Source organism: Desmodus rotundus, chromosome 11 (genome assembly GCF_022682495.2).
Source record: "Desmodus rotundus isolate HL8 chromosome 11, HLdesRot8A.1, whole genome shotgun sequence".
Classification (NCBI taxonomy): Eukaryota; Metazoa; Chordata; class Mammalia; order Chiroptera; family Phyllostomidae; genus Desmodus; species Desmodus rotundus.
Window position 1 is genome coordinate 7643871 of NC_071397.1, and position 22196 is coordinate 7666066.

At 50.7% G+C, this 22196-nt stretch overlaps 1 protein-coding gene and 1 non-coding gene across 3 annotated transcripts in view; one reads left to right on the forward strand and one right to left on the reverse strand.

Annotated features, from left to right (window-relative positions):
• Nucleotides 1-5293: 5293 nt before the first annotated feature.
• LRFN2 (leucine rich repeat and fibronectin type III domain containing 2) overlaps nucleotides 5294-22196 on the reverse strand; it is a 178385-nt gene continuing 161482 nt past the window's right edge. For both annotated transcript variants that reach the window (XM_053914390.2, XM_024558051.4), the window contains exon 3: nucleotides 5294-6503. In XM_053914390.2, the coding sequence (XP_053770365.1) occupies nucleotides 5525-6503 (979 nt within the window). In that variant the 3' untranslated portion in view covers nucleotides 5294-5524. The remainder of the gene's footprint in view (nucleotides 6504-22196) is intronic.
• LOC112302506 (U6 spliceosomal RNA) lies at nucleotides 18549-18652 on the forward strand. The gene has a single exon (XR_002974563.1). It is a non-coding gene; the product is annotated as a U6 spliceosomal RNA (small nuclear RNA).

The window sequence follows — 22196 nt, forward strand, 5'->3', positions numbered from 1 at the left end:
GGATATGGGTAAATTTTCAGCTTCACTTCCTCATCAGTAGGGAACCAACCAGGAAACTGCCGGATGAACTGACATCTCAGAAAGGAGCGAGACAATGAGGTCTTTCTTGCTCCAGCCCCAGAGAAACTCCAGCATGAGACAGTGGAGGAGAATAGTGGTTCTCATTCACAAGGAGCCATTCAACTGTTGGCTAAAGGGACCAGACACTGATTTCAACAAGGAACCTCACCAACCCAGAGCCTGCAATCTGGGCCCATTTCCCCAGAGCTGGTGAGCAGAAGGAAGTGCCAAACATTGTCCAAAATGAAGACATGGGGCAAGATCACTGCTCTTGTTGGAGGATGCTTAATAGCTATGAAGAGGATCACAGGACAACTTGGGAGGTCAACTACAGCTTCCTTTTTTGTTCTGTTGGGAAACTTATCCATTTTCCTCTGCTAGAGGCTGCTGTAAAGGGAAACCAATTAGCCTGGTTGTAAACATGGACTGGCTGTGAGCTGGGGAACGTTAAATGAGACCACAGAAACTGAGAAACTAAGATCTTTGGTTTCAAGACTGAAAGCCCAACAGATATTTTTAAACTGTGAAGAGGACAGTGTTCCTGTTAGATGTTGGGAGAGCAATCTGAATGGGTTGCATTCTATTATAATGCGAAGGTAGAAACCTCAGATATTTAACTGGGAGAAGACTTCTTGTCACAACAAATTTTCCTTACTGCCAAAAGAATCCCATAGAATGACTGAGTTTGGGAATGTAGGTGTGAAATTTAAAACTGCGTGTTCAGGTGCTGCCTGCTGCCTGCTGATAGTCTGTTCTTTTGAATAACTGGGTCTGTTTCACCAGCAGCAGTTTGCAGAGACCCCAGTGGCTGCAAGAACAGAGGAAGCCCCACCAGCTTGTTGAAGCTCTGAGATCTTCACTGCAGACACACTGAGAACAGAGAATGGAAAACATAGAAGTACCCAGGCTGTACTTATGAAACATCAACACCCAAAGATTTTGGGAGGGTAGTTACTACTCATTTTGAAAGGAGAAAACCTGAGACAATGACCTTCTTCTTAAATGGCTGGAAACTATATCTCTCAAAAGAAAAAAAAAAACTGTGTGTTTAAATTCTTTTGGAATATCAACACTATTATAATGACAAAATGAAAAACATGTCCTTTGAGGAAAACCTAAAGAATGTGTTATTTTTAAGAACGTGGAAACAGAGAGTTGGATTATTTTCAGAAAGCTTAATAATTCAGGTGGGTTCGGAGGTTATCAGCTACCTCTCTTCTGCAAAAGATCAGAGGGCTGAAGGTTTCTCTCTTATCAGGAAAGCAGGTCTGGGTGGGTGAACACCCCTCCTGATGGAGACAAGGGATTTGGAGTAGGAAGAGGTGGGAAGATGGGCCTGGTCATTGCAGCAAGCTGGTGTGAGGCTTTCTGTCTCAAGGGGTTGAAGTTCCAGGCTTTCAGGACAGAGGGGAACAGACAAGGCTGGAAGTGGAAAGCTATTAGACAATTCACCAGGTTAGGAGTAGGGTTGATCACCAGGGTGGCCTGGGCAGCACTGTCTGAAGCCTGGGGGAATCTTCTTGGCCAAGGAAGGGAATGTGTTACAAGCCAAGAAGGGCCAGAAAGGCCAGTGTAACGCCAGAAGAAACCACTGAAGCTTTTGCCTGGAGTCAATACTCTGAGAATTTTACCAGACCTTGAGGCCAAACCAAAAGCTTCTAGGTCAGGCTACAAATTTGAGTACTTCCATCAGTGTAAATTGCAACCTATAATGGTTTGAAGGGAGGAAGAAAGGATAGAGGAGGAAGCATTGATATTATGGAAAGATCTGAGGCTTTGCAGCCAAACTTACTGTGTGACCTTGGGAAGTTACTTGACCCCTCTGAGCCTTTCATTTGTAAAATTGGCATAATATCTACCTTGAGAGGCTGCAGGGAGGATTCACTGGGAAATGCATGCGAAATACCAACATAATACCTGAAAATGGTAGGTGCTCGGTAACTGTTAGTTTCCTTCCCCTTCCAAAAGCTGGGCTTCCAAGTCAATCATAGCATGTCTGGAACCATGCTGTCCAATACGGTGTCCGGTGCCAGCCACATGTGCCTCTGAAGCACTTACAATGTGGCTGGTCTGAGCTGAGATGTGGCGTGAATGTGAAAAACACACCAGATTTCCAAAACTTGGTGCCAGACAAAAGTTAATGTCTTATTAATAATTTTATAGTGATTATTGTTGAAAAGACAAAATTTTGGATATATTCAGTTAGCTAAAGTTAATTATCTTTAACTTTAAACTTGATTTAAAGTTAAAGATACACCTTAAAACAAGTTTATTTAAACTTGATTTAATGTGGCTACTGGAAAATTTAAAATGACACTGTGGCTTACACTTTATTCCTGTTGGTCAGTGCTGATCCTGACATTCCAGGAAAATAGGGTAGGGAAGCTGTGTTCCAGAAGCTCATTTGTTTCCATACTTTGGGTTTGTGTTTTGGTTTATTGTACTGCTTCTCCAATAAAAGACCCATTTTGAAAAAGTGCCATACAGAGCTCAGCTAAAATGTGTTGAAGGTACCTGTGCGCCCCTAGTGGCTAAGTGTGATAGTGGCCACAGTCTAGGAAAGGGGAGGCAGGTGGTGTATGAGAGAGTCCAATTAACAGGTAGGATTGTCGGGGTAGCTGAAGATGGACTAGTCTGTTGTAGCCTGGAGCTTCACGCTAGATCCCTCTACTGCTCTTTAGTCCAGAGGATGGCCTCATTCTCTTATTTAAGAAGGTTTCCATCGTATACCTGAACTTGGCAGGAAGCAGGCTCCCACCGGGCAGTAACAAACAAAGGTGTAAGGAAAATGACACTTCAAAGCCAGCTTTAGAAGGCCGCAGTTTCCAGAGAAATGAACAGCAGACATTCACAGACACGAGAATGTTCTTTTTTTCTCTCCCAAGAAGTGTGTTTGGTTGGTTGTTTTTAAAACTGTACATTTTACTGTACATTTTTTTTTTAGCAAAGGAGAAGATTGGCATTTATATTCTGACCAAAGGGATGAAGCTTTCAAAACTTTGAGTCAGAAACACAACAAACACAGCGCAGGTACATATCATATCACGACAGAGCTCAGAGTCGCCCACAAGAACGGATGTTTGGTCGCTCCCCTTCTGATGTCCACCGCTTTCCCTCTGGGTGTCTGAACCCAAAGGCAAAAAGAAAGGTGGTATTTGGGGCCACTTTCTCAATGGCTACATTTTGAAAGACTGAGTGAGAAAGGTGCAGAGAGAAAAGGGGAGGAGGATAACAGTGGGGAGGGGGCACGGAGAGGGCGGGTGGGATAGATTTCCTTAAGTCACCCAGTTCTGTGGATGCCACCATGACTGGGGAAGGCTCGTGTTCTGGCACTGGTACTGGCCTGGGAAAATTAACCTGTGGTCTTAGGAAGAGACTGGCCTTGTCTGTTAAGGCCCGTGCCAGGGCCACACAGGCACTAGGGAAGGCAGAGTCATGGGAAGAAAAAGAATTTTGAAAACAGGAGGTGGAGGGAAGGTGAGGAGAGAGGAAAGTGAGGAAGGAAGGGAAGGAAGGATGAAGGCATGGGATTTGGAGGCTCCTGGGCTGGAGCCAGAAGGCAATCCTGCATAGACCGTTCTCCACCCTCTCCTGTGCTTTCTGGGTTGGGGTGAGAGCCACCAGCTCAGCTCTAGGTCTGAGTGCATCAGATTCTTTCAGCCCAAGATAGACTCACTTATATGCTTTGTATTTTGTGTGGTCGGTCAGTGGAAGAAGGAGGGGAAAGGACAAGAGAGAAGCTACAGATCCATGGCAGAGGCTTGGGAGGGAAAGGATGAGTTGGGGAGACCAAGTGAGAGGTAGTGTGTTGGCAATGAGGAGAGACCTGGAACAGAGAGAGACCAGGGGAGACAGAGATGCCAGGGAAAGTCCTTCAGATGCCACTAAAGCAGTTTCTCCCTGGCCACATCTCCCTGTCCCTCTCAACACTTTGGGTGGGGGGGTTGCTCCTTACATGGACCTGAGCCCATCTGCCCTCCCATCCCCATCATGTCATTTCCATGGATTGATCCTCCTCACAGATGGCATCCACGAATGGCATCCCCATGTCCCACCCTGAGCCAGCTTCTTTAGCAATAAACAAAGGATGGACTTTGGACACAGACATGCCCTAGTCTGGGTGAAGACAGGGTGACAGATCCCACCACCATCCAGGAGGTAGGTGGCCTTGGCCTCTGCCCTGATTTGGTCACTAACTCCCTGTGTGACTGGGCAAGTCCCTTATACTCTGGGGGAGGAAGAGGGAGAGTTAAGGATGAAATAATTACAAATACCTCTTCCAGCTTCAAAATTCTATGATACTAAAAAGATTCAGCATTTCCCTCCAAATCTTCTGGGATTCTCCCGTGTGTCCAGCAGGAAGGAGAGGGATGGCTTGACCAGCGTGTGCTACTGATATTGCCAAGCTGGAAATCCCAACATTTAAAGTCATGAGAGTTCACTGGTCCTTAGAACTGGAGTGGAATTGGAGACCTGAATCCCAGAATTTTGTGAATTAGGAGACTGAAGACCAAAGAGAGAAAAGGGTCCCCCCGCCACCAATGTCTTCCGCTGGTTTAATCAGTGGTGGTTCTGGAACCCAAACTCAGAGCTTTGGACTCTAAGTCCAGTGCTCCTATGCCAAACCAATCTACTTTTCTTTATGAGAAGTCCCCTTGGCTTACCAAATGCTCATGGGGACTTTCTGTCCCCAGCTTCCCCCCAAAATAGGCAAAAATCCCAAAGGAACTCCAAGAGCTAACATCCCTTGCACCCTTATGACTCAGAAAGCCACCTCCCTCCCCCTGACACTCATGAGGAGTCCGGGAAGTTAGGCTTCTGGTTTAAGCCAATGTGATGGATGGGGACAGTCATGTTTGAGAAGCAAAGAAAACCGAGTTAGGTATAGGAGGGCCACTCAACCCTCCCAAGTTGGGGATGGTTGTGAATAATGAGAGGTCTGGATGAGGGACTCCACAGTCTTCTCCAAAACAAGTGTGAGACCAGACTTTGTCCCTTCTCTCAATTGGCAATAATCTCCCACTGCCAGGGCTTCTTGGAACCTGCTTTCATATGTAGAACAAACTCTCCATTATCTGTGTGAATGAAGAGGAGGCATTTATGAAGTGGAAGAAATAAATTAAGAAATAAAAACAACACTGGAACCATAAGCAATCCAAAGCCACTTGCTTATACGCTGCATTTGTGATTAGAAAGGCGAGAGTCCTACCTTTCCAAACACTAAGGGCTCAGTCCGACACTTAGAAATCAAGTCTGCTTTCCCTGAGCACACCCTGGCGGGGTGGTGGGGGACAGGCCTGGGAAGGTGGTGTGGGTGGTGGTCAGGGGGAGGCCGTTGACAGGGAGATTAAACTGTCCCTGGATGTAAACATCACCATGGAAACCCCATGAAGACTTGCCAATAGAGATTCTTTCCCCTTCTTCCACCCTACAAGAGCAGGTGAGAGGACACCCACCCCCAAGCCTACACCGTGCTCTCCATCACCCACTCAGAGCTGCCAAAAGTCCCTCGGGTTCCCACTAGGTCACTCTCCTCAAAGGGCAAGAGCATGCCATTCACAGAGAGGCTGCGCTTTGTCCAGATGTTTGAGACCCTCCGAGGGGGGCTGTAGCCACCTGGGGCAACCCCTCCCGCTGCTGCAGCTGCAGCTGCAAAGTCCCCCATGTCAAAGGAATGGCTGCGCTTGGCCTTGCCCTCCAGGGGCAAAGGGAGCAGACTCCTGGCCCGGGCTGCAGGTGGTCCAAGCAGTGGCTCTCGGTCCGAGTGGTGGCCCCTGGCCGATGTCCCAGACCCTCTCCCGCCTGGAGTCCTGGAGTCCAGCAGCTCCTCCTTTCTCTGACTCTTGAGGTCCAGGGAGGCAAAGGCCCCCATTAGGCGGTCAAGGTTGGGCTTGGGGCGTGGGACAGGGGGAGGGAGCCTCCAAGGGCCCCGTCCCAGGGCCGCTGCCTCCCCACTGCCCAGGGAGCTGGAGGAAGAGGAGTCACTGTGTCGGGCAAAGCTGGGACTGAACTCCACCAGCTCATTGCGCACCACCACTTTGGGTGGCCCAGGCACAGGGGCCCCGCTGGGCACACTGCTCAAAGCGAGTGGCTGGGCCCCGTTGGTCTGTGAGTGCACGTTGCTGACTGTGGCAGCCACCGTCTTGCCAGGGGCGTCGTGGTTGCAGACCTTGTAGCGCACCATGAGGATGACGATGAAGACCAGCAGCGTGGCCACAATGATGCCACCGATGACCAGGATCATGGTGCCGCCCAGGATCTGGCTGTGCATCGACTGGCACTGTGGGTAGTCGGCCTTGGTGAAGAACTGGGCACAGCCCACAATGTTGGTGGCCGTGAGTGTGGTGGCTGTGTCATCCCACATGGCCAGCACGCACAGGTCATAGCCGGTCCCTGACACCAAGTTGTTGACCACAAAGGCCTTGTTGGAAGCTGGGATCATCCTAGGGTGGGTGGGGGTACACACGGAGGGCGACAGTGATGGACAGCAGAGTGGTGGGGGACAGAGGAAGGAAGAGAAAGAGAGGGAGTGACAGGCGTAGGAGAAATGAAGAAGTGGGGAAGCAAGAGAGACAGACAGACAGACACGGGGACACCGAATGAGGGAGAGCAGGAGAGAGAGAGAGAGACAGGTGAAGAGACAGGGAAGGGGGGACATGGAGAACAGAGAGGAGGAGACATGGGTGGAGAAGCAGCAGGGACAGACAGGTGACAGGAACAAGGCATAGGAAATAGTGAAGAAATCAGAGGTGTGAGGAGAGGGACCAGGTAAGAAAACAGAAAGACAGGTCAGGGCAAAAAGGGAAGCGAGAGAGAAAGATTCAAGGGTAGAAGTGTCAGAGAGAGATGTACACAGGGAGAGGCATCGGCGATCGTGTGTGGGAAAACCACCCAGAAGAGGTGGCAATAAACATGAGGAGTTCAAAGTAGACACAGGAAAGTAGTTTAAAGATGAAGGCACAGGGAAGAAAGGAGAGAGAACCGGCAGAGATGAGAGAGGAAACACAGGGAGGGGCAAAGGGAGAAACAGAGAGGTTAAAGTCCTGAGGAAAAAGCAGAAATTAAACAAAAGGACACTCCCTCCCGCCCCTGCCAGCCAGCCCCGCTTCTGCTGTGCCTGCTGCAACCATTCCAGAGTCTCCGGGAAGGAAGGGCTGCGTGAGAGTTAGGTCGGCTCTGGCCCTGTTCCAGCCCACCCGAAGGCTCAGCCTCTGCCTCGTCCTCTCCTTGGAGACACATCGACATTGACGGAGCCTCCTCCCTAGGCCCCAGGCTACACAGAGTCACAGACAAGGTCCTGACCTCAGGAGCCGAGACCATCTTCCTCTCCAGATGGCTTTCTCATGCCTGTGGGGCGGGGGGAGGGGAGAGAGAGGAGGTTTGCTGAGGGTGGGGGTGCGACCCTAGTTGAAGGATAGAGGGCAATTCTGCTTCCCGGAGGGAAGGACGATCCCTCCGTCACAGCCATAGCAGGTCAGGCACAAACAAAGAGACCTGCAGAAAGAGTTCTTATGTTGGGGAGGCCTAGACGGGTCCCTCCACCTTAGGGGGGGTCTGATGAGGCAAGTCTCCCCATGCCAAGGCCCGTCCACTGTAGCCGGGACATTCAGGAGGCCAGGACTCCAACTCTGATCACTGAGGCTCTTGTTCACATAGCGTGCTTTGTGCTGTTTCCGGAGAGGATGCCTATGTCACCCCACAGACACTCCTGCCAGGTCCCTGTCTGCAGCCTTCCTATAGCCCCCACTCCCAAAGAGCCCTCCATTCTCCTGCCCCCTGTTACTCAATGGCTCTATCGACAGCCATCAACTCCTCAAACCCACAGCCAAGCAGCTTAATTGAGATTTCAAATACGAAATTCCAGAGGCTGAGGACTTCTACCTGGGAAGTGCGCCCAGAGGAGTGGAGCTGCAAGGCAGGCACTGACATCCTGTCAGCGGGCAACCGGGGAATTCCGCCTCCCCTCCTCACCCTCCCAGCTGCTCTGCGGCTGGGGAAGCCACCATGGAGGGAGCTTCATCCCCTGCTTTGCCCCAACCCCATAGCTACAGTGCTTGGGGCAGAAGTGGTAGGTAGAGGGGGGTGGGGATGGCTGGATTCAGCTAATGCCCACCAGCGGGGCCCCCAGGGCTGTCTGTTTCACGGGCATCAGGGCAGTCCTGCTCTCATGTCCCGGGAGTGGAATGGCCAAGACTCAGAGGCTGAGTGATTGGCTCGACGTCACACAGCTGGACTGCTAGGATGAGGCAGCTGGGACTTAAACCCCAGCTTCTAGGTCCATAGTCTGGACTTGTTCCTTACCACGTGAAGAACATGGGGCATTTTTCCTCATCTCAGTCAAAAGCCCACCCTGGCCTGGGGCCCATCAGCCACCTCCTTCCCTGGAACAATGCTCAGAGTCCCCTGTGCCTCACACATCCCTGGGCAGGGCCCTGAGAGCCCTCTGTGGCCAGTGCTACGGGGTCCACTTCCTTCCCCTTGGGGACATGGTGGAAGCTGGAGAGGCAGGAGTTACCACCCCCACCACAGCGACAATATAAGAGCAAACACTTACCAAGTGGCAGCTGTGTGCCAGGCCCTGTGTAGCCACTAGTATGCTCCTCATCCTGCAGAGGGGGAAACAGACTCCAGAGGTAGGAAGCCAACATAACTGGCAGAGCTGGGATTCAAACCCAGGCAGCCCAGCTCCCGTTCACTCTGAGTCAGTACATGCTGCCACCTCACTGGAGCATGAGCAATGTAAGAGCTGGTCTATTTGAGGATGAGGGACAGGCCAGCATTTTTATTGAACACCTGTTATGTGACAAGGGCTTCTACGTTCCATATTGCATTTAATGCATTAATCATCTCAGTGTTTATACGGTCCTCTAGGAAGCCCAGCCTACTACTACTAACAATGAAAATAAAGAACAGTTACCATGGAGGACTTATTTTGTGCCAGGCACTGTTCTAAGATCTTTAAGAGGATAAATAATTATTTAATCCTCCCAACAATTGTTGGGGGGCAGGGGGCGTGACTGTCATCTCCATTTTACAGATAAAGAACCTGAGACACAGGAAGACTAAGCCATCAGCTCAGCGTTGCTCTACACAGTGGCAGAGCCGGGATCTGAACCAGGCCATCTGACCCCGGAGCCTCCATTTCTGACCACTGTGCCATGCAGTCACTGGTCTGTTTTTCTTCCCTCTGCGGGTGGCTGTGTGGGACCCTGCGTGGCCTCTCTCTTTCCCCTTTGTTTCCCCAATCAGGGAAAATCATGATGTGATGAAGCCACCGCTGGGCTGCGCTGCAAGTGATGGTTAATAGGGTGAGGCTGATCCCTGGCACTGGGGGCGAAGGGCCAGCTTGGAAACGTCTTGCACAGGAATTGGCCCATCAGAAGAAAGCAGCTCCTGGTTCCTCTGCAGTATGCGTGCACATGTTTGCACATGTGATGCATGCATGTGCACTTACATGCATGTATACTTACAGAAGGGTAGGAGCCAGGTGGTTCAACATAGCCTCTGGCAGACAAGATTGCCATTACCTACAACAGCACTAACCAGTGTTCACCACGTGCTAACCTCGCCCTTGGAAGTTTACACGCATTAGTCCCCTGACAGCCCCCCTGAGGACGTTGCCATCATTTCCATTTCGGGAAGGAGGAAGCTAAGCAGTTTTCACTTTCTGTGGGGCCCTGGTGGAGCTGGATCCACTGGGATTCAGAGCCCACACTCTGAGAAGCAATACCACTCCCCACTCCAGGCAGCAGAAAAGACAAACTGCGTGAGGAAGTCATATGAAAGGGGCGCTATTCAAACTTTAGGGACAGAACCAAACCCATCTCCTGCCCACATAGCCCTGTCCTCCTTCTCATAGCCCCCAACGCCACCAACCACTGATTCTCTCGGCCAGGTCAGACAGCCTGATCCCACCTTTATTCTTACCCACATCCCACCCCTTTTGCTTTGGACTGGCCATCTCTGTTCTAGATGAATGCAGCAGCCTCCAGACGAGCTTCCCTGCCTCTGGTGTGCTCAGCACCACTACCTCCAGAGAGCTGCATCTAAAGCACACCTCTGGCCATGCCCCTTGCCCACCGAAACACTCTTCAAGGACTGCCATGACCTGTAAGGCACAGTCTGAGCTCCTAAGCTGGGCTCCCAAACCTGGCTGCCCATCACATTCTTGTTCTTCTACCTGGACACCCTCTAACTTTGTGCACATTCTTCAGGGAAATGCTTCAGCATCAGTCAGGATTTTCAGGGGCAGAAAGCACACTCACTGAGGGATAATAAGGCTACTCACAAAAGGACTCATTACAAAGTGGCGGGTAGGGGATGGGGGACAACAAGGGAACATGCAATAACTCAGGGTTGGTAGCTGCCAAGCTGTTACCCTCTCTAGGCCTGAGCATACCAGTGAGGTCACGAAATCTAGGGAGGAGAGAGACTTATGCAGGTCCACGCTAATCAGAGTGTAGCCCACAGCTAGATGCTGGTTGATGAGCTGTTTAGTCCAGATTCATGATCAGACAGTACAGAAATTGAAAGTAAGCATTAAGAAAGTTTTACAGCAATTTGGCATTGGTTGTGACATTCAAGTGCACGATGATTTTTCCTGATAATTTATTTCTATTATATTCTTACAAAAGCATTGGTCTGCAACAGATGGGATGAAACAGCCCTTGTCCTTCACTGTGAATAGCTTGAGAAGCACTAATCTGGAGTAGGGTTTCTCAGCCTTGCACTGCTGATACTTTGGGCTGAATGAGTCTTTGTTTTGGCGGGCCGTCCTGTGTACTGTAGAATGCCTAAGAGCATCCCTGACCCCTACCCACTAGATGCCAGGAGTGTCTCCAGCTGTGACAACCAAAGATGTCTCCAGACATTGCCAGATGTCTTCTGGGGGCAAAATCATCCCCTACTGAGACACATTGGTCTAGAAAGTTTAGATGAGGGACAGAGGCAGCCAGGGGCAATCTTATAGCACAGGAACCAGACACATAAGTACCCTGACCTCACCGTCTTCTGTCCTCCCACTCTTCTGCTACTGCTCCCCATGGGTGAGCCCAACCAAAAGCCAGAGTTTAGCCCTGGCTGGTATGGCTCAGTGGATTGAGTGCTGGCCTGTGAACCAAAGGGTTATTGGTTTGATTCCCAGTCAGGGCACATGTCTGGGTTGCAGGCCAGGTCCCCAGCAGGGGGCATATGAGAAGCATCCCTACATTGATGTTTCTCTCTCCCTCTCTTTCTCTCTCCCTTCCCCTCTCTCAAAATTAAAAAAAAAAATTTAATAGTATTGTAAGAAAAAAAGCCAGAGTTTATGGGTGCATACTGGCCAGCCTTTCAGGGCACCCAGCAGGGTGGAGGAGGGATGGTGGATGGATGCAGAGTCAAAAGGAGGTGCCTGACACAACAATCAGGTCACAGCCTCTTCGTGAAAGACACACTCTGAAATTATGGTAGGTTTCTTTCCATCACATAAACTGGCAACATTTCTGTTAGCAGAAAACATGAATAGCCATTTTAAGTTAAGTTGCTCCAATGTGTAAAATTTAATTAAGCTCACATGTTCTAAAGCACAATTTGAAATTGCAACCCCAAGCACTTACCCAGGAAAAACAACAAAAGCATAAGAGCCTTCTGAGTGTTTTTTTTTTTTCTATTAATGTTCATTTGGCATTTGTTCATTCAATTTAACACTAGCAAACACATCTACAGATGATATCTATAGCTGATACCAGAGAAAGAAATCACAGCCTACTGGTTACTATTTGCTGTCAGATGTCTTCCCCTCCACCTGCCCCTCAGTCTCATAAGGAACTACATCTCCCAGGCTCCTTTGCCCTCGGGCTTCCAGATAGAGCTGGCCAATGGAAGCACTGGAGGAAGACTGGAGGGGAGGAGGGGAGAAGCCAGTGTTTCTTCCTCTTTTTCTGCTTCTCCTGAGTGTGGAGAGTGGGACCAATACAATGGCATTGGTCCAATTAAGACAGCATAAAGTACATAAAACAAAGTGGAGTCACTTATGCCAACTAAAACGGCTGTCAGTCAGCCATGACGCTGTAGTGCAAGAGGAAAATTACCTAAGTCCAAGCAAACACATCTGGCAAGTAGACATATTTGCCCATGTGGTCAGAGCAGACAGGTCTGCAGAGCTGGACAACCCGTGGGCTCCTGGGGGGATTCCACACTTGCCAGCAGGGGTGTCAAGACATTTATGAAAAAGACCCAGAGGGGTGGAGTCCACCATTTTCAAGATATAGCTGATGCAGGCTCCAGACCATTGCTGAGACAGCCGAGCCCCACACACCAGAGTGCTGCTCCTCGCCATGCTGATCTCCCGTGGCATCGGCCACTGGAGGCTCTGCCCTGCTGGACTGAGGACTTCACCTGCCCTGCTGCCCACCTGGCTCTGGAGATCCTTCCTTGCAAGACACTGATCACTCCTTAGCCCACTGAGCTGCCTCCCGCACCTGCAGACTGAGACACTGGGACTCGGGTTCGTTATCGCCCACTGATTGCTGTATGTGTTATATTTCTCTTAGACTGTTAGAGCGTGAGTAGGATAGTAATGTGTGTTGATGTTCTGCTTTAAAGTGAACCTGCATTCAATAAACGCTGAGTGAATAGCAGAGTTACTGTGTGTGACCCTGGTCTATGACTTGGTGCTGGGCTGCTCAGCAGGCAGCTAGCCGAGCAGTCGCCCAGCTGACTTATAGGAAAGGCTACATCACCAGCAGACGCTCATGACACTGAGCCTCCTGTATGATCCCAGCTTCCAGGGTTCTAGCTCCTGCCAGATGGATCCGGACCTGAGGCTCTGACCATACCGTCTCCCCCACGTTCCTCCATCCATGCACGGGAGTGGGTGGTGGTAGTGGCTTTGGGCTGTAGCTAACATCTGCAATGCCCCACTGTCCCCCTCACCAACCCACAGCAATTCTGTCACCCATATAATCCAACCCCTCCATGTACTAAATTCCCGTTATATACAGAGTGTTCTTTTTTTCCTGGTGGCATCCCAAGTGACACAGGGACACAACCTTCACATGACAAGAATATTCTGCTTATGAACTTACCATTTTCTCCTCACACATGGGGAAAAGACCATCGTTACTTCACATCAGCAGCAGCACGTCTTGGCCCTGCCTAGTAGACCTCCAGCCTTAGGAAGCACTTCCACGCCCGCTCTGAATCACTCGTCACTCCCCAAACAGACCCCCTTGAGCCTTTGCACTCAGCAGCCCCCCTTCCTGGAAACCTCTTCTCTCTTTCTTCATCTGGTGACCTCACTCATCCTTTAAGACCTGCTCCTGCTCTCCTGTCCCACAGCCCTTTGTCCACTCCTCTGGTGGAGCGCTTCTCCGTCTGTGCCTGTGTCTCCCACGAGGCTGCGGCCTGCGTCTTACTCATCTCTGCATCTCCGCTGCCAATCATGATATCTGACTTGAAGTCACTGCTGAGTAAATATTTACTCTGTGGTTGAGCAGTGAAGGAAAGAGTGCTTTGTGCAGTGTGAAGGCCTATACAGCTGTAAGAGATTCTTATTTCAGCACGAGGGCTGGCTAATGGTGACTCTCAGACGCTGGCTGGTGTGAGGAGTTTCCAGAGAGGCATTTCTCTGTATCTTCGAGGCTCACTGCATGGCCACCTGACAACGTTTATGGATGTGATGTAGATAAGTGTTTGGGATGTGTGAATGCAGGTGTGTAGGTACATGGGTGTGCATGTGTGTGACAGCGTGTGGGGGCATGTCTGTGTGTCTAAGTATCACTTGCAAACTGGGTGTGTGGTTATTTGTAAGCATGTGTGTGTGTGACAGAGAGAGAGAGAAAGAGAGAGAATAGGTGTTCGTGTATATACGGTCTGTAAAGATTCTGATCCCGGGCTACGCTGGTCACTGCTCTGCCTCCTCCTGCCCACTCCCCTAACTGCCCGGCTCCCAGAGGCTTCCATATGTCCCCTGACACTTCTGAGATGACTCTTCATGTGACCTCTTCCGGAGACACTTGCAGGCCAAGCCTGCTCCTTCCTAAGTGCTACCATTAAAGGCATTTGTGTCATCCGGGAATGGGAATGGGAGAGAGCCTCAGGGCCTCTACCCGAAGCCTGTGAGCTGACTACCAAAGTCCACTCTCCCCCTTCCCTGAGCTCACTCCAGACTACATTCCCCAGGCTCCCTTGCAGCTGGGGCTGTCCAAGTGCTAACCTCTGGCAAATGAAATGTGTTGGCAGTAGTGTGTGGGACCTCTGGGCCAGTCCTTAAAAGAGAGGGAGCGCCTGTCCCTCCTTTCCCTTCTGCTGTCTGGACCCTGGGTGTGGTGACAACAAGGCCCAAGGGTGGCGGAGACCCGGTGCCTGAATCTCCAAGTGAAGAAGTCTTCCTGACTAACCTGGTATGCCACCCTGGGCTGTTAGGGGAGTCAGAAGTCCTATTCTATTGTACCTGAGCCTTGAATGCGTTTGCAACAGTAATTAGCCTCTTCTGATTAATATGGCCACCTTCAGATGAGGTGAACCCGAGGAGTCTGTTACTGTTACATGTAGGTGTGTGACAGATAAGGGCAGGTAAGTGTATATTTGTGTACGAGGGAGAAATTGGTGCCAGTGACTACATACGAACTGCAGTTCTTGCTTCCTTGGAGTCGTCAGCAAATGCCACCTCTTTAATTTCCAGCCTCTGTCCCCCTTTCAGCCACTACTTCTCAGGTGCTCTTCCCTCCCCCACCATCCCTGGTGATGCACAGCTGCCTGCTGGGCCCCAGCACTAATTTGGAGAAGCCACGTCAAGCTTCCCCACTGAACTTCCCTGGCTCTGCACCCTCATTACTGACTCTTCACAGAACCACTGGCCTGTGCCAACCTCTGCGGCCAGACGCGAGACCTCAGGGCACGAAAAGGCCTCATTATACCAAGGCGAGCGGTCCTGGCTCCCGAAACTCTCCCTTTTCCTGCAAGCCCCAAAGGGGCCTGTTTGCTTCCCTGCACAAGCTGCAAGGAGTGGTGGAGATGTGGCTGTTTCTGTCTGGCACACAATTGACTGACTGCTTCCCATGTGCTGAGCACTTGACAGGCAGGGTCTCTTTGCTTCTGCACACTGACGCTAAGAGGCAGGAATAATTATGCTCACGTTACAGATGAAGAAACTGAGTCTCAGGCAGATGGGTGACCAGCTCACATTCACACAGCTGGAAAGCGGCTGAGCCAGTGTCGTAAGCCAGGTCTGCCAAGCCACAGAGCATGGTCTTCCCCTTACTGTAGTATCTCGAACTGAATTGAGCAGAATCAGATTTCGGCAGGAAGCAAGTCTAGAGTTAGACTGTTTGATAGCAATTAAAAATATTCATCTTACTACAATGACAGCTAACATTGACTGAACTCTTACTACATGCTGATACATGTCAAACAGTTTTGAGTAAGCCACATGAATCAACTAAGTAATGTAATCCTCATAGTAACCCTGCGAGGGATGGACTATTATTATTCCCATTTTACAGATGAAAAAAATCAGGCTCAGAGAGGTTGAGTGACTTGCCCAAGGTCTCACAGGGATAAGGTGTTTGTGTTTAGGTAAGATTTGAACCCAGCACTCTCATATTACCTCAGCATTCAATCCTCGCGATAACCCTGGGAAGTACTCTTCTTAATTTTGCTCCCCACTTTAGAGACAGTGACTAACTTGATTGCCCTGAAGTCACGAGGCTAAATTAGAGGTGCAGATGGGATTCCAGTGAGTGATGAGGAATGTCTTGCTACTTCTGAATGCTCACGGGAGGTCTGAAGGAAGAAAGGAAGCCACAGGGATATCTGTAGACAGGTTCTCTGCAGAGGAAGCTGCCAGTGCAAAGGCACTGAGGCAGAAAGAGTGAGGAGGCTGGTACAGCCCGAACAGAGTGAGGGAAAGGGAGCGTGGTAGAAAATTAGATCACCAAGGAAGCAGCCAGAAGCCAGGTTCTGGAGGGCTTATGAATATATTCAGTCTTACGTTCCAACTCCAAGGATTTGCTGGGTGCCCATGTTGAGAGGGACTTTGAGGCTGTGTTTAAATTCAGTAGGACACAGGGCTATGAGTCTGGGAGCACATGTGTCTCAGATTTGTTGTTTCTGGCCCAGGGATCAGGGAGCAGTTAGAATGACTGGAATCACCGGTACAAGTGGTAGAATCCCCTCCTCTGGTGTCTGGTGTGGGATGCTAGCCTTCCCTAAACTCACGGCCCTGAGTGATGACAGGGGAGGGCACATGGCTGCTCCTTACACAGGGATTGTCCTGGAGCTGGAATGATTCTGTGAGGGCTCCAAGGGTCAGAAGCCTCTTACCAACTTCTGAGAAGGACCATGGGTTGCGGCCCCAGTGCCTTTGCCCCTCCTGAGAACACGTGGAGAGCCAGGTTCCCCGAGGCACTGATTGGCAGTGGCCTTGCCCTGTCTGCAAGTAGAGGAGCCACACTCAACACAATGGAGAATCTGAGGCAGAGCGCCCAACACCCTTCGCGCAGACCTAGGTCAGCGCCTGGCAGCTCAGCTCAGCTCAGCTCGAGGGTTTGTGTTATAAAGGACGGGGTGATGCTGCACCAAAGGAGGCAAATCTCTGGTCGTGGAAATCCAGGCCTCGGGATGTGTGTGAGCTGGGGACTGAGAGACTTGGGCTGCGCCCGGGGCCTGGCTGGGCCGGCAGGAAGACATCATGGCTTCCACACCCGCAGCAGGACGTGTTTTCTGCCCCATGTGACTCTAGAAGTCTCTTTCAGAAGACACGTGGTGACAGTGTTAGTTAAGCTCTGGCTCAGCAATTGCAGCCTTTACTGCAAATTAGGTCAAAGTGAGCCAAGCCCCAGCAGGCTGCCTTTGTACTCATCTCCCACCTGGTGAGAGGTGAGGATGTGGCCCCTGGAGGCGCTGCCTTTGCTCCCAGACTTAGGAAGCATGGCAGACCCAGCTGCCTGGCCAGTGTCTGGGGAACCAGCAGGCCCTGTGTGTGGTGGAGACAGCAGAGTCAGGGCAGCAGCTGCACCCTGCTCCATGGCACTCCTTCATGGAAAGGATAAAGCCAGGGATCAGAGCCTGAGTGCTTGTATTGGACCAGCAGGGTTCAAATCCCAGAGCTGTCACTTACTGGCTGTGTGACCTTGGGCAAGCCACTTAACCTCTCTGTGAAGGGAAGAGATGATAGGCCTCCCTCACAGGATTGCCGAGAGGACTGCCTGAGTTGGTGCCTGTGACTGGAACCATGACTGGTCCATAGTGAGTGCTCAGTGTCTGCGCTCTGCTTGCTTCCAGGGAGATGCTGGGCCCAGCTTTACGCAGCCCCTAGTGGCCCAGAATCCCCGCTCCCATCGGGCTGTGGTGACAGCTGCTGCTTCCTCCAGCCAGCCCCAATTCTGCCCTACGGGGACACCCAGAACAAGGTGTTTCTGTCTTTAACATATGTCGGTGCTTCCCAAATTGTGCAGCAGCTCTCTCAACCCACCGAGTCTTTGATTCTCCAGAATTAACATTTGCATTCCTCCTGACGATTTCCCTGGGACACAGTTTCCAGCTTGCATCCTGGCTGCTCCCTGCTGATCACACAACCTTTGTCTCTGACCCTCCTTTTCCAGGAGGTCTGAACACAGAGAACTGGGTCAGACCTCACATTCCTCCAAACAGACATCACACTTCTGGTGAGGCCCCGCGGGAAGCTGTATACCGATGGTGGCTTCCACTGAGCAGGCTGTCAATGGGTGTGTCCTGCGATGTCCCGAAGGTTGCTATTAAGCCATTTTGCACCCAGTCTATTCCTTCTGAGTGGCATTTCTACCACTACAGGCTGAGAGACTCAGGCAAGCTCCTCAGCCCACGGCAACAGCCCCCCTCCTTATCTTTCTCTCTCTTTCTCATTCTCTCTGTCTCCCCTCATCCAAGTCTCTAAGAATGTGGAACTTACCTCCGTATTGAACTGTCTTTAGCTCCCAGGCCCCAAGAACTAGGTCAGCATGTCTCAGAGGAAAAGGTAGGGGCTTTGTAATCAAACAGAAATCTCTCTTGGAAAGCTGGTTCTGCCCCAAACCCACTGTGTGACTCGGGTCGTTTCTCCTGTCTCCGAACCTCGATTTGCTCACATGTGTAGTGAGGATGGCAGCATCAGCCTCCCGTGCTGAGTGTGAGAGATTCAGTACAATGGGGATGTGGCAGCCCCTTCTGCCCCGCTCCCAGAGCCATTTGGTGCCCCAATAACCATGACGATGACGAAGATTGTTGCCATTTTTCTCCTTGAGGAGCTGAGAAAAGCTTTCTCAAAAACAATCCATCACTTACAGAAACAACGCAGAAGGTGTCAAACCAATTATACGTTGTTACAAACACAGGAGTATGCAGAGCGAAGAACCTCCACCAGAACACACAGACGCCGGGCCAGTGCCGCCCAGTGATGAGCCCGATCAGACAGTTCTCCCCTGCTGGCAGTTTGTGCCATCCAGGGGCAAAATCACCTGCAGCACCGACCTCCTCAAAATTGGCATCACAGAGCTCTCCCCGGCTATACGTATACTAACATTGGAACGATACAGGGAAGATTTGTGGGGCCCTGGACATGGAAGACACACAAATTCAAGAAGCATTCCATGCTGTGTAAGGCCATATTCTGACGCATCCTAGGACAGGGAGGGAACTTGAGGACGTTATGCTAAGTGAAATAAGCCAGACGCAAAAGGACAGACACTGTGTCTCCCCTTACATGAGGCACCTAGAGCGGTCATAGTCAGAGAGGCAGACAGTAGATGGGAGCTGGGGGGAGAGGGTGGCAGTTGGTGTTTAAGGGGTGCAGAGTTCCTGTCTGGGGTGATGAGAAAGCCACAGAGATGGGTGGCGGTGATGACGCATAGCAGTGTGAATGTACTGAATACCACTGAGCTGCCCACTTAAACGTGGTTAAAATAGCAATTTTTACGTTGTCTGTATTTTAGCACAATTTTAACAATGGCAGAAAATGTTATCACAAAGCAAATCCTGCCAGGTGGGCAGGAAGAACAGAGATCGTTGGAACCATATTTATCGCTTCAGTGGGGCTGATGCGCATGTGGGTGGAAGTCCCCCTCGGCAGGAGCTCCTTGGTTCTCTTGCCCATGGGCTTGGTTGGCCCCGTCAGATTTGGGATGGTCGGCAGCATTTGGGGAAGGACCTGTGTGGGGTAGGGTGGCCCCTGGCCGTATCCTTGTCCCGATGGGGGGAGAACAGGGCAGCTCCAGAGCGGGACTTGGTGTGAGTCAAATGCAAAGGCAAAGAGGTTGTGGAAGGTAAAGCACAGTGGTTCCCAGCATCCACTGTGGTCTCCACTGGGCCTGGACTCAAACCCCGCTCTCTGCTAATGACCGGCTGTGTGACCTGAGGGAGATTATTCAGCTCTCTCTGCCTATTCACATAGGAACTCTAGGACCTACTGGGTAGGACTATTGCCAGGGTTGTGGGGTGACGGGTGTTCCACACTTAGCATGGTGCTTGGCAACAGGTAAGTGAACCGTGAACACTAGGTTCTGTCTCAGTGACGATGGCAGAGTCAACGACGGCCCTTCAGACAAGAAACCAAGGTGAAATGAAGTCTTCAGTCATTTCATGGCTGAGTTTTGGGGACCTGCCTTTCCCCCCGATTACCATCCCCTCCCTCTGCCAAGTCAGAAATTTCTTGAAGAGAGGGATGGTATCAAGCTCCAGGCTTGAATCTGGGCTATGGTGAAAAACGCTGACTTACTGGGCAACGTAGGCGGGTCATTTCACATCCCTGAGCCTCACTCAGCTTTGTCTGCCTGCACGATGCATTAATAAAATTGACCATATGGCACCGTTGTGGAAATTAAATACAGTATTCGTTTGGTACTGAGTACAGAACTTGGAATATGCTTAGTTTATGTAATAAAAAGGAGCCATGATGATGTTTGATTTGGTGTGTGAAGGTCAGCTTCAAATCCAGACCCACCATCTGCTAGCTGAGCAACTTTGAACAAGGAGTTATCACTCCTCCGAATCTCAGCTTTCTCATCTGTCAAATGGGAATGATGATACTGCTACTCAGTCCATAGGATTATTGAGAAAACCTGCACAGATGTGTCTCTTGGACATGGTGTATAAGGGCAAAGCATCTACAAATGGGAACTGTTGTTTTTTAAATAGTGGGGACACTCAGCACCCATGCACGAATGAGTGGCCAAGACACTGACTGGCGCTTCCTTGAGGGCTGCTCCATGCGGCATGTCTGGAGGAGGCTGGACCCATGATGGACTGGCCTGCCGGATGCCCGCTGTGCTGGCTGCAGCATCATCTTGTCCGCTGCTTCACCCCGCAGAGATACTTTCCAGCCAGCGGTCAGGAGGTGCCTGCTCAGCACTTCTCTGGACTGTGTTTCTGCTGATCCTCCCTGGATACCAGCGCCTCTCCAAGCAGGTTGGCCAGGAAAGGATTTATCAGGGGTGGGGAGAGAAATGACCTCTGGTGTGAGACCTCAGGTGGGCAGTGGGAAGGCTGCACTGTCCAGCCAAGTGAGAGGCCCTGACACGATCCCAACCCTGGAGTCAGAGAAGGGGGGATGGGGGAGCAGAGCTGTCCACCCCCACCAAATATCCTCAGGTCCAACCTGAAGAAAGGACAAGGCTCTAAGGTTAGCTCTGTCTCGGGCTTGCTGTGTGGCCTTGACTAAATCACTTTCTTTCTCTATGCTTCTATGTCCAATTCTGACATTCTAGAATTCCACAGAAACAGCCATCAAAGGATGCCCAGCTCTGAGAGCATACAGAATTTGGCACCAGGGTGACCTGGGCTCTGGGCTGAAATCCTGACTCATAACTTTATTGGGTGGATGATTTTACCCCTGTTACTTAACTTCCCAGAGCTTCAGTCTTGTTTATAAAAGCAGTTTGCAAACCTAATATTAAGAATCATATGAGGATCAGAAATAATGTATGCAAAGCATTGGCATATAATGTATACTCAATAAATCACATATGTATAGCAGGTCATTGAATAATGTTGCTTCATTTCAGGTTGGTTGTTCTAATGTTCATGAGATGCTGCAGGAATTTCACCTTTATCCTATGGCAAAGTTGGTTTTGTTATACATCATTTTATGTAAGTTGCAAAACCTATTGACAACGTTCAGTGAGGGCTTAATGTGTATGGGGAACGTTTGCCTACTTTACCATCTATCATTTACCTATCATCTGTTTGCTATCTATCTGTCTGTCTATGTATCATCTATCCATCACTATTGTCATCTTTTTTGTAGAGAACACTAACACCGCCCCCCCCCCCCCCCCCCCGCCCCCGCCATCTCCTGGCAGGATCTCCTGCAGTGGCAGGTGAGCTAGCTGCCTGAGGGCACTGGTGGGTCGCCTTGGGGTTCAAGGTCTCTGAGGTGGGCAGGAAGATGAGTATGGGATTTACTCATTAGCCAGGAGCTTGCAGGTGAGGCTGGCCTAGCTTGGAGGTGCACTGTCCTGGTTTTAATTGGGAATAACTAAAAACAGCAGTTTTACTCTTTCCCCTTCCCAGCCCGTCTCCAAGCCTTGGGGACAGTCACCTCCTGTGGGGACAGTCAGCACAGAATGGAGCCACTAAATGCCCTTCAGTGTCCCTGAAGGATGACCACATGGGCCTGCGATCTTAGTGTGGGAGTAAATCACATGCAAGTACATCACTTTCTCCCATCTGTCCTTTTTGGGGAGTGTCTCCAGCCCTGTTTGTTTGGGGACATGGATCTGAGGCCTCAGGAACTGCCTGCGGTGCTCCTGCTCCTGGTCTGGCTGGGGAGAGGCCATGCTGGGCTTCACAGGGCGCAAGGCTGATGAGGACAGCTCCCGTCCCTCTCCCATATGCAGGCAGGTGGAGGGTGAAGCCCAGCAGGGGAGCTGAGTAAGTGCCCACTGCCCAGTGTGTGAGTGTGAGGACAGTGTGCGTGTGTGTATGAATGTGTGTATATTGCTCAGTGTGAGTGCAAGTGTATGCATTGCCTGGTGTGTATGTGTGTCCATAGGCTACTCTGTGTGTGGGTGAGCATGACTGTGTGCTACTGGGCAGTGTAAAAGCAACCCTAGTGTGTGAGCAGAGCTGAGAGGAGGGTGTTGGCTGGAGGCTGTGGGTGGATGCGAGCATTGAGATGAGGTAAGCATTTGAAGAAGCTGATGCCC